Source organism: Erythrolamprus reginae, chromosome 2, assembly GCF_031021105.1.
Source record: "Erythrolamprus reginae isolate rEryReg1 chromosome 2, rEryReg1.hap1, whole genome shotgun sequence".
In the NCBI taxonomy this organism is placed as follows: Eukaryota; Metazoa; Chordata; class Lepidosauria; order Squamata; family Dipsadidae; genus Erythrolamprus; species Erythrolamprus reginae.
The window spans coordinates 129,562,437-129,575,541 of NC_091951.1; the positions used below are offsets into that span (position 1 = coordinate 129,562,437).

The 13,105-nt window shown below is 37.7% G+C and overlaps 1 protein-coding gene across 2 annotated transcripts in view; it reads left to right on the forward strand.

The window, feature by feature from the left end:
- SLIT3 (slit guidance ligand 3) overlaps positions 1-13,105 on the forward strand; it is a 505,354-nt gene that overhangs the window by 382,703 nt on the left and 109,546 nt on the right. For both annotated transcript variants that reach the window (XM_070739462.1, XM_070739463.1), the window contains 3 exons: positions 3,227-3,370; positions 5,639-5,782; positions 10,983-11,146. In XM_070739462.1, the coding sequence (XP_070595563.1) occupies positions 3,227-3,370; positions 5,639-5,782; positions 10,983-11,146 (452 nt within the window). The remainder of the gene's footprint in view (positions 1-3,226; positions 3,371-5,638; positions 5,783-10,982; positions 11,147-13,105) is intronic.

Below are 13,105 nucleotides of genomic sequence, written 5' to 3' on the forward strand. Positions count from 1 at the left end.
CGTGAGTGACAGGGAAGAGGGGAGTTTGGCAGACAGCCCAGGAGGAGATCAATTATCTGTATCATCCTTTGATTCTGAACAAGAATTAATGACACATCCACACATGCGTAGAGTGATGCATAGGAGACCACAACTGAAGGATTATTACAAGAGAAAATGAGGCCACCTGTGGTTGGGTGGGGCTGCTGTAATTAGTGCTACAGATAAAAGGAACAGCGTGCTGGTTTAGCCTTGTGGCAGTTTATCTGATTCATTGTTTCATCAAGATTGTGGTTTTTGTGCTGTTCAAGATTGTGTGTGGACTCTCTGGACTTTAGAATTGGACTCAATTTCCCAGTTATTGGGTGAACAATTGGATTGCATTTAACCTGTGCCTTGTGTGTACCAGAAAATCCCTTTGACATTTAAAAAGGGAGCTGTTTCTGTTTTTCTGTTTATAAAAACTTTTGGGTTTTCCTTTTATCGTGTGGTGTGTATCTTCCTGGACTAATTACCCTGTAATTACGGGCAGTTGAAACACACCAGCAGAACATATACTTGCATACATCTCTTTCTATGAAAGTGAATCAGAGAATCTGTTCAGGTTTTCAAAAGGCTAAGACAAACATAACCTTTGGGGACTGTTTTTATTACACAAAAAGGCATAATAATTATAAAAGCAACTCCTATATTCTTAGGCTTCATAAAGAGATGCTTAAGTTCATTGTTTATTGGATAATAGTTCAGTACCAAATTATTATTTTTTAAAGATGAAAATCTTCCTGAGCTGTTGCTGACATTAAACATAAAGGGAAATCTGATATAGTTACCAATGAAATGCATGAAGTCATGTTAAAAGCGCTCACATGATTATGATTGGTTTTGTGCTTTATTGTTACTGTTGCTTTATTGTATTCCACTCAGAGAGCAAGCAAGATGATGGGTCACAGGCTGTACCGTCAGGCTGCCTCAACTATTCAGGAAACAGATAATAAACAGTTTCTCATACAAGCCTAGAGATAGTTTATATTTACAACAATACCCTTAGTGTCTATTCAAAGTTATAATGGTAGTGAAAAAATGGACCGTTGTGGAATAGCATCCCCATTTACACCTGGATGCTTGAGAACTGACTCACATTTATGACCATTGCGCTATCCTGGAATCATGTGATCATCTTTTGCGATCTTCTGACTAGCAAAGTCACTGGGGAAGCCAGATTCACTTGCTAATAATGCTAACACCTGCAGTGAGTCACTTAACAACTGTGGCAGGAAAAGTCCTAAAATGAGGTGACATGCATTTAACAAATGTCTTACTTAGCAACAGAAATATTGGGTTTTATTGTGGTTGTAAGTCGAGGAATACCTGTATTACAATGAACAGCTTTTATAAAGCATATGAACCAGAATTATCTTGCTTGGAAAGTGGTTGACACATAGTTTTACATGATTTTTATGAATGCACTTTTATTGTTGCATATTTTGTAATGCAGGGGTGTCCAACTCAACTTTATTGAGGACCACATCAGGGTTGGATTTGACCTTGGGGGGCTGGAGTGTGCACCTGTGGTGGTCCAAGTGCTCTGCCAGTGAAAACAGGCTCTTGAGCTCCATTTCAAATAGAGATGGCCTCCCGCAACCCTCTGCAACACGGCCCTCCTGAGCTCCATTTTTGCTGGAAGAGACACTGCAGGCCAATCCTTCATTGTTTCTGGGGCAGCTCTGTGATGCAAATCTAAACATCCCACAGGCCAGATCCAGCCCACAACCCTTGTGTTTGACATCCCTGTTCTAGTGCCTTGTTTTAACTGTAAAATAATAAAAATAATGCTTTAAAATATTGCTATCAAAATGCATTTATTTAATTAATCAAATTTCTAGCCCATCAAGTTCTGCATTGGTAACAATAATGTCTACAATATAACAAAAAAAATCAAAACACTATTGGATTTAAATATAAATAGTAATATAAATTAGTTGTCAATAACTATTAGCACTCATAAGTGATGTAGCCTGTTTGTCTTTAAACAGGGTAACTCTCTCCTTTGATCATGATAACATAATGTTCTCTTGAGTTTCATAAGTGAAGTAATTGATAAATGAAGTAATGCAAGCTAATTCTTTGAAGCCTATTAAATAGAATAGAATGTTCTGGGAATGCAAAAAATGGAACAAATATAATAAAAGGATCCTAAGTATAATTTACAAAATAGCAGATAAAACTGGGGTTAAAAAGGTTAATGGGTTTTATGGGTTTCCTATCTGCAATCTAATTTCTGGTTTCCTGGTGCAAGTATGTAGTATTTTAAATAAAAGCAGATGTCCCAAAGAAATTTAAATGAGAACTGGTTGGATGGTCTGCTGGCACAGTGATGCCACATGTTGCATTTGTTCGGAAACTGATATGCTAGAAATCATTGGAAGAATGGACAGTAATGTGATTATTTTATATATGAACTATTCAGAAGTGTGGGATGAATTCAACATGAATAACAATTTTGAAGCAGAAAATACCACTGCTATACCCAAAAAAATAAATCCCAAAACTTTTTGGGTTTAGCAGCAAATGGATGTGTTTTCCCCCCCCCTGGTCTACCAATACTTTTCCAACTTAATGAGCGAGCACTTTTGAATTTCTTTCAAAGAAGAAAATTTTAGAGATATTCTCTTAAAGTAGAATATGACATTTCATTATGTTAAGCAAACAGACTGTGTGAAAGTAATATTATGTCTAAACAATTCAAATGCCGCATCTTGTTCCTTGTACAATCTTTTCTTCAATGAAGTGTATGTAGCCTTGCTTTGTTTTCTACCCTTCAATTAAATCACACAGAAGACCTTATAAGGACACTTCACCCCATGGGGCTTTTCAGATTAAGAAGTGTCGGCAGACATGGAGGCTGCAGAGTGATAGAAAGTTCTCTGACTAACACTAGCAGCAATTCAGTAGCTGTTCAATCAGCAAAAGATGCTCAAAAAGAGAAAATGGAAACTCAAAAAAACCCCACCAAACCCCTCCTCTGAGAAAGAAGAACTGGATCACAGAAGCCTCTTTCCTGTTGGAAGGGAAGTGAAATATTGCAATTCAGATTTCAGCATAGCCCTAGAAATTAAATTGGTTCCATTCTTTTAGCTTTGTTTCAGCTATTGTTCACCCCTTTGTTGCCAGTGCAAACATGCTTGCATTTATCTTACACAAAACATATGTTAAATAATGCTGCCTGTGAATCTGTTTCCTCTTACAGAAATTTAAGTAATAACAAGATCAAAGAGATCCGTGAAGGCACTTTTGATGGGGCAGCGGGAGTGCAGGAACTGATGTTGACAGGGAATCAGCTGGAATCTGTGCATGGACGAATGTTTAGAGGTCTCGCAGGACTCAAGACGCTGTATGTATAAAGTCTGTTTGCTTTTTAGATGTGAAAAAGAGAGAAGCGAAGGAATACTGCCTGTTGTGAATGTACAATAATAGACGCAATGTCAAGAAAATGATTGGGATTGAAGATGAAAGTATTACATGCCATCAATTTCCCCAAGTCAGTTGAATGTATTATTAAAACTGTTGTAATTATTTCTTGGGTTGAATTTCTGACAATCTTGAATTAGTGGTGTGTTTCACTTACCTTTGCTACCAGTTTGGGAAAGGGAACATGTGTGTTCACGCATTTGTTTGTTTGTTTGTTTGTTTGTTTGTTTGTTTGTTTGTTTGTTTGTTTGTTTATTTGTTTGTTTGTTTATTTATTTATCTATTTATCTATCTATCTATCTATTTATTCATTTATTTATTTATTTATTAGATTTGTATGCCGCCCTTGTCCGAAGGCTCAGGGCGGCTCACAAGATACAATATAAAACAATGCATACAAACAAATATAATTAGTTAAAAAACTACAAGCATGTGCACTTTGTGGGTGGGTGGGAGGAGCCTTCCGCTGCCAGCGATACCGGTTCGACCAATCCAGGGTGAACCAATAGCAACCCACCACTGTCTTGAATATCACCTTTTGGCATAAATGAAAATTACCTCTGTTTGTTTCCAGAGTTCCCTTTCCTTCAGAAATATTTTTTTAAAAAACTCTGGATCAATTGCTCAATGCATTCAATAGAAATTAGCTTGGATTGATTAATTAACAGATTGCATTTTATCTGGCTGCTCATCAGACACTGGGATTTTCAGTGGCCAACAAAAAAAATAAAGTAAAAACCAACAAAACCAAACATAAAGCATATCATTCATATGAAGATTGTATATTAAGAATAGTTCATGTTCATATATGAATTGGGAACGTTTAGCTAAACTTGCTGATGTTGGAAAGCAAAGCAGACTTAGTTCTATTTACTTGGAAAAAAGATCTCCAGAAATCACAGGACTAATAGGATATATTGGGAAGTCAAAATATATTCCACAAGGCAGCAGTGGATGATCACTTCCATATTGCTACTAAGGCAATAAGTAAAAATGGATTTTCTTTTCTATATGTGAGTTGCACAGCACAGGTAGACAACTTTTGTTGTTTTCAGTCTCTCGATAATCATCTCTCCATAGTATTAGACAGAAAAATGGGATCTTACAGTTCCGCAACATTAAGACTATACAGTGATTCCTTGTCTTACAAACTTAATTGGTTCCAGGACGAGGTTCTTAAGGTGAAAAGTTTGTAAGACAAAACAATGTTTCCCATAGGAATCAATGGAAAAGCATACATGCAAGCCCAAAATTCACCCCTTTTGCCAGACAAAGCGCTCGTTTTTGCACTGCTGGGATTCCCCTGAGGTTCCCCACCATAGGATAACCCCATCTCTGGACTTCTGTGTTTTTGCGATGCTGCAGGGGAATCCCAGCTGAGGAATCCCAGCATCACAAAAACGAGTGCTTCGCTGGCAACGGAAGTCCGGAGGTGGGATTTCCCAGAGAATCTCCAGACGTCTGTGTTTTTGCAATGCTGCAATTTCACTGAGGCCCCCCCTCGCTGGGAAACCCCACCTCCGGACTTCCATTGCCAGCAAAGAACCCGTTTTTGTGCTGATGGGATTCCCCTGCTGGGATTCCCCTGCAGCATCATAAAAACACGGAAGTCCAGAGGTGGGGTTTCCCATGGAGGGGAGCCTCAGGGGAATCCCAGCAGCGCAAAAACGGGTGCTTTGCTGGCAACGGAGGTCCAGAGGTGGGGCATCCCAGTGGCAGCGGTGGGTTTGTAAGGTGAAAATAGTTTGTAAGAAGAGGCAAAAAAATCTTAAACCCCAGGTTTGTATCTCGAAAAGTTTGTATGACGAGGCGTTTGTAAGACAAGGTATCACTGTATATGTAATAGTGCACATAAAAGGTTTTCTTCTGCAGACTCATTAAACTATGTAGGATAGGTTGAGAAAAACGTAAAGAAAGTGTTCATGTATTGATTACTCTCAATTTAATAATTCCCGATTTATTCCTGAATCTTACCTTATATTGAGTGAAAATATAAGTGCTCCCCGCATATTTCCAAATCAACCTATTTTACCTTTTCCAGGAGATCTGGATACACTGGCCAATTCTTAAGCAGCCATACTTCTTTTGATTGCCTTGTTTCACAAAATAATTCCCTTTCTGTGGTTTTTTTTTCTGTTCCCTCTCCAACATCAATTCAGTAAGTCTAATTTTATGTTTGAATCTTTTTCAGGATGCTCAGGAGCAACATGATTAGTTGTGTAAACAATGACACTTTTATAGGATTGAGCTCAGTAAGGTTACTCTCTCTGTATGACAATCGCATTACTACAATAACTCCAGGAGCCTTCAATACTCTTGTTTCTTTATCTACAATGTAAGTCATCTGTTATCACTTAAGACTCTTGCATTTACTTTATTGTCACTGCTTTAATTTAATTATGTGAACCCCCCTCCCAAAATTGGAATAATCCTGGAGAATATTCCAGAGCTTCATACCTGTCGCCTTAATAATTTCAAAGCAAAGGGAGATTTTAACTGGTAGTTAGTATTCTTGTTTTCCATGTTGCAGTTATGAGGCCCAGTAGGGAAAAGTCTTTAAAGCATTGTAAGATATGGTATTTCTTATACTTGGCACCTTTGAGATGTGTGGACTTCCCTAGCCAGCATGAATTCTGGGAATTTAACTCCATACATCTTAAGTGGTCACGTTTAAAAAACTCTATCAATGGAGATTTTCAGTCATCCAGGTCAAAAGTGGGGAAAAAATACCTTTGGGACATTTAGAAAACTGTTCTAAAGCGTATCCTAGGAGAGACAATGTTTGAACTTGATGAGATGGTGACAACTTCATAGTTCAGGTGCTATTAATTATTAGAGCTGTTGCATATTGGCGTGGATAGTCTCTTGGAATTAAGATTAAGGATCCTGGTTTATAAAAGGATGAATATTTGCAAAGGTTTCTTTTTCAAATGTATCCAAAATGGTATTGGTTTTATTTTGTTCTTGTTTGGTTGGTTTGGTTTATTATTTTATTTGACTTCCCATCTTACTATAGGGTAGCTCTGGCAGGCTCACAGTTAGATATACAGTTAAAACATAAAAATAAATTAAAACCAAGCACACACCGAGAAGGGGAAGAGGTGGATCTGTTATTACTCAATCAACCACCTACATTGTGCTGTTCCCTCACTGGGAAACAAGCCAACTGGCACAGCCACATCTTTAGGCCCTTACAAAAATATAGGATTGGCCCAACCTCACATCAGGTGACAAGATGTTCCAGAGGGCATCAGAGAAGGCCATATTCCTGGACCCCAGAAACTAGAATAATTGGACTCATGGGATCTGTAGCATGCTTCCGCTGCTGGCACAAGCACTATGGGCCACCCAGTGGGTTGAAATGGTCCTCAAGCATCATCACCATGATCATCACTATGTTTATAATTTCCGCTTTCCCCTCACAAATATAATGGGAATTACTGTTATAACTAGCAGGTACTTATGCTAATGGCTAATATATTGTAAGTCTATTGCAAGAGCTTTGCACTTGGTCCTTGGTGTGGCTGAAAAAAGAGATATTCACTGGCCTGATCCTTGATAGATTGAGCAAAATTGTTTTATGGGACAAATCAGTTTTCCTGGCTCACAGCAATAGTATAAATGTTCCATTACAAGCATCATTTGAATTTTAATTTCATGACTCAGATCCTTCAGGCCTTTTACTAATCTCTCTACCACAGATCCAATGGCTTTTGTTCTGGTTTACTTTTTCTCTGTGTATTAAGAGTCTTTGAAGTGTTCTATTTGTATGCCTTATCATTATTTACTTTAATTGCCACTTAAGTATTCTCACATTTCTTTCCAATTTTTAACTTGGCAAAACCTGTATTTATTTTCTCTGCCTTTCTAGATTTTTAAAGTTACTCCCTTCATTTGGGTTTTAGATAGACCTTGTATCCTGTGCCACAATCATTAAAAACAGCTAAGTAATTACAATCCCAACAATGACAATTGGAAAAAGAAGAATAGATATCTTTAATCTGATGGTTTAATTTTGAGATCTCCTTGGTACTTTGTTTATGTCAAACCATATGTAAATGTGTGTGTATGCTTTATACCAAACATATGAAGAGTCACTGAAAATTGTAATAATGTTTAATCACAGATATAAATGCAAGCATGCCATTTATACTAAAGAATTGTCATCCCAGATAGATTGTAATTTAAATGATGGAGACTCTACTCAAAAAGACGATAAATCAGCACCTAAAAACCAATAACTTATTGGACCCAAATCAGCATGGCTTTACTGAAGGCAAATCATGTCAGACTAATCTCATTGATTTCTTTGACTATGTCACAAAGGTGTTGGATGAAGGTGGTGCCGTGGATATTGCCTATCTAGACTTCAGCAAAGCCTTTGATACGGTTCCACATAAGGAGCTGATAGATAAATTAGTGAAGACTGGACTTAATCCCTGGATAGTTCAGTGGATTTGCAGCTGGCCGAAGAGTAGACAACAGAGAGTTATTGTGAATGGAGAATATTCTGAGCAGAGACAGGTTACAAGCGGTGTGCCACAAGGGTCTGTTCTGGGTCCTATTCTTTTTAATATGTTTGTGAGTGACATAGGGGAAGGTTTGCCTATTTGCCAATGACTCTAAAGTGTGCAATAGGGTTGATATTACTGGAGGCATCTGTAATATGGTAAATGATTTAGCTTTACTAGATAAATGGTCAAAGCAATGGAAATTATAGTTTAATGTTTCCAAATGTAAAATAATGCACTTGGGGAAAAGGAATCCTCAATCTGAGTATTGTATTGGCAGTTCTGTGTTAGCAAAAACTTCAGAAGAGAAGGATTTAACGGTAGTGATTTCTGACAGTCTCAAAATGGGTGAGCAGTGTGGTCGGGCGGTAGGAAAAGCAAGTAGGATGCTTGGCTGCATAGCTAGAGGTGTAACAAGCAGGTAGAGGGAGATTGTGATCCCACTGATGAGACCACATTTGGAATACTGTTTTCAGTTCTGGAGACCTCACCTACAAAAAGATATTGACAAAATTGAACAGGTCCAAAGACGGGCTACAAGAATGGTGCAAGGTCTTAAGCCTAAAATGTATCAGGAAAGAGTTAATGAACTCAAGTCTGGAGGACAGAAGGAAAAGGGGGGACATGATCGAAACATTTGAATAAGTTAAAGGGTTAAATAAGGTTCAGGAGGGAAGTGTTTTTAATAGTAAAGTGAACATAAGAACAATGGGACACAATCTGAAGTTAGTTTATTTATTTATTATTTATTTATTTATCAGATTTGTATGCCGCCCCTCTCTGTAGAGTCGGGGTGGCTAACAACAATAATAAAACATCGTATGACAAATCTAATGTTATAAATAACTAAAACCCCTTATTAAAACCAAGTATTCACACAAGGTTGGAGACTGGCCGATAGTTGTTAAGAATGGCTGGATCCAGGGAAGGCTTCTTGAGGAGGGGGTGCACAAGTGCCTCTTTGTAGGGATCCGGAAAAGACCACTTCCTCAAAGAAGCGTTGACACAGACCCAGCTCCGTGTCACCTTCCTGCTGGCCGAAACCAGCCAGGAGGGACACGGATCCAGTAAACAGGTGGCAGAACTCACAGCTACAATGGCCTTGTCCACTTCATCAGGTGTCACCAGATCAAACTCTTCCCAGATAGATGGACAAGTACGGGCCCCAGTCACCTCAACTGACTCATTGTCAGTCGACTCTGTTATCCAATTGCAGTCGAGGTCCGCCCGGATCTGAGTGATTTTATCAGCGAAAAATGAGTTAAAATCCTTGGCACTACTCTGTAAGGGCTCCCCAACTCCCTCCTGGTTAAGAAGGGAGCGGGTCACTCTAAACAGAGCGGCCAGGTGGGATTCCGCTGATGCAATCAAGGTGGCATGATACGTGCATCTTGCCGCCTTGAGCGCCACTTTGTAAGTCTTAATATGAGCTCTTACAAATGTTCGATCGGATTTGGACTTACTCTTCCTCCATCGCTTCTCTAGACATCTCTTCTGGCATTTCAAGGGTTAAATAAGGTTCAGGAGGGAAGTGTTTTTAATAGGAAAGTGAACACAAGAACAAGGGGACACAATCTGAAGTTAGTTGGGGAAAAGATCAAAAGCAACATGAGAAAATATTATTTAACTGAAAGAATAGTAGATCCTTGGAACAAACGTCCAGCAGACGTGGTTGGTAAATCCACAGTAACTGAATTTAAACATGCCTGGGACAAACATCCATCCATCCTAAGATAAAATACAGGAAATGGTATAAGGGCAGACTAGATGGACCATGAGGTCTTTTTCTGCCGTCAGTCTTCTTCTATGATTGCAATAGTTAATCTCTGTTTTGGGAGGGAGAGGAAACCAAATTGTAACACAATTGTAACATAATTACAATTAATTAGCCATTTTTCAGAAAACTTCATTTCTTTAATTCCCATCATATTCCCATAACTATGGGAAGAAACACTTGAACACTTATGAGAAATACACTTGAACTACGTGCTTAGATACAGCAAGATATATTTTTTAGTAATGCTACATCTTTGAGTTTCACACAATAAAATGCATTATTGTCTGTTCCCTTTAAATCACATTGACTGCTTGGTATTCCAGTAGCATGAAAATCAATATTTTTTCTCTGAAAACAGGTTTAGCTTTGCCTTAATATCAATAAATTTCAATAGCTATTTATTTATATGCATCCCAAATTCCCAACTCATCTAAAGGTATTATTTTAACTGAAGTTATCTGTTTGAGGCTATGGAGAAAATTGACTAAAATGTATCATGTCATATGCCTCACCTCCTTTTAGTTCATATTTCAGAAATTGCAATGTGCATTTCAAAATAACCAAACTGAATTTCACATTACTTTAAAAATGTTACTAGCAGTCCTTCCTTCCTCCATTTCAAAATGCTGGTTGGGTAATTTATAAGACTTTACCAGAAGTAAGGAACCTATGACTTTCCTGATGTTGCTGAATTATAGTTCCAACATTCATCTCCATTGATCCTTTTTCTTGTGACTGTTCAAAACTGTAATTTAGCAACAGCTGAAGGGCATTGATCTCTAATCCAATCTGTACTATTGTGGTTCGCCATAAAGAGACACTTGTGTGGTTATTGAGGAAAAAAATATCTTTAAAAAGATATGGCATTAACGTTCAAATATCAGATTAACTTGTATTCTTTGGAGCTTCTGAGACTGATCAGACTGTCTCCATATGATGCAGAGGCAGAGACTCAAAGCAAGAGCTTCTGTTTACAGGATTATTTAGCAATAGCTAACAATTTCCATTTTAAATTGATCTAGTACATGATAAGAAACCTAATGACAACAGAATTTGTCCAGCAGATTTTTCTTTATGTCTTGTTTTTGAGAAAACAAAAACAAAAAAACCCCTGTAGGCATGCAGCTACCATTGTAAAATTAATTTATTACCAGAAGTTTCCTACTTGAATGTCAATTAGCTTTTGAAAAATCTATGTCTTGATTTCTTCAAAGCTAACTGCATCTTTTCCCTCATTTTTCATCTAGCAATTTGCTATCTAATCCATTTAACTGCAACTGCCACTTAGCATGGTTGGGGAAATGGTTAAGGAAGAGAAGAATTGTCAGTGGAAATCCACGTTGCCAAAAACCCTTCTTCTTAAAGGAGATTCCAATTCAAGATGTTGCTACACAGGATTTCACATGTGATGGTAAGCATACTTCTAGAACATGATAATGTGATCATATTGTATCTTTTCCTAGTATAAATATGATATTTCAGCTCAGAGATGAAGCTTTTTTCCACATATAGGTTAAAAGGAATTGTTTTCTCCTATAGGTCTCAGTAAGGAAAATTAGCCAAAGTATTGCAGGAAGCAGGGATTTAAGTGAGTTGTCTACTTGACATTATCAGGAACTTTAAGAATTTGGGGAATTATATTAACTATTGGCCTACATTCAAAATCTCATTCTTGGGGAGTAGACAGAGTTATTAATTGATTTGTCCCATCAAGATGCTCTAAGTGACCATACGAAGAAATTTCCTCCAGTATGACCTTTTCCCAAACAGGCCTTTTAGGTCTTCCAGTATTGCACCCCTTATTGCTATAATGAATCCACCCACTTCACTTCGCATCTCTATTTTTTTCCTATATTTCCCATAATTTGTATTTTGCTAAAGAGTTATTGTAGGTTTTAAATGCATGTGTCCAAAATTGGTTAATCTTGACATAATTGACACCTGGGAACTCCAAGGGGGAAAAGAGAATGGAGGTGGGAAAGAGAGAGAGAGACAGAGGTGGAGCCTGGACCATCCATCAGCCCTCGGATGGAGAGTCAACAGCTCCCAGATCTGGAGGAGGCTGATAAGGAAGAGAAGGAATAGCTGGGTCCAGTGCCTATGTGTAGATACACAGAAGGCATAGGAGAGGAGAGCAATGGAAATCCATGGGCCAATCTTTGTATAAGTCTTTGTATAATCACTGATTGCATCAATTTACCTTGACTTATATTTGATGCTCTTTTCTCAGATACCCAGTGTGCCTTGCCAATAATGTTTCTTTTTCTTCAGCTTCTTTTAGCAGTATTGTTCCATGTAGGGATTCTAATCTATATTGGATTACTCTAAGCAGTGTTCCCTCTAATTTTTTTTTTGGGGGGGCGGAAAAGTATAGTGTCTGAGCGGCAGTCCCTTTGGGACTGGGCGGCACAGAAATAATAAATACATACATACATACATACATACATACATACATACATACATACATACATACATACTGTGTGTCTATAACAGTGAGCTCATAATAGGGCAACTCTATCAATATCAAAATGCCACTTAAATAGTTGAGCTAGTTTCAAACTAGATTTTGATTTTCTTTCTCTCTTCCTTCCTCCCATTCTTTTTCTTTCTCTTTTCCTTCCTCTCTTTTTTCTATCTGTTTCTCTCTCTTCCTCTCTTCCTCTCTCTCTCCTTCCCTCTCACTCTTTCCCTCTCGGCTTCTGGGCAGGTTTGGAAAACTCTGAGTTGATGATGATTTTTAAGTGAGCAATTGCTCACTGCTCAGCTTAGAGGGAACTATGACTCTAAGCATTATTTTGATATTAAGGATATTTGTACAGTAGTCTTCACATTCTTTTAAACCTTTCTTTGGAATTGGCATTAGGATGATCTCTTCATCTGTTGGTTACTGTATTGTTCTTGGGATTTTCTGGCATAGTTCAGTTAGAACCTGAATTAATTTTCCTTTTCTTGCTTACTGTACCTTTGTACAGATTTCATCATGTCTGTAGCCTTCTAGCTTAGTCATGAAGTGAGAGTTACTGTAGCTTCATTTTATAGTGAAAAGCATTCACATTTTTAAATGAAAGAATTAGAACCAACATTCCAAACTTTTACACATAAGAGTGAAAAACAAAGAGTTTGTTTCTGTGGTACTATTTGGCCGTTGTTTATTTTAATTACTTTTCTAATGGAAATTGGAACTTTTGCCAACATAATAAAAGACTATGTCTGTTCATTTTATTAGACCCAGTCATGCATTGAAGTCATTGTTCAAAACTGAAGCCAATGACCTTATAACATTGTGAGTCCTTTCAGTTGAAACAATGAAAATGATTTTGAGAATAAGCACCATATGGTGGGTAGATAATTCTATGGATTGTGAAACATT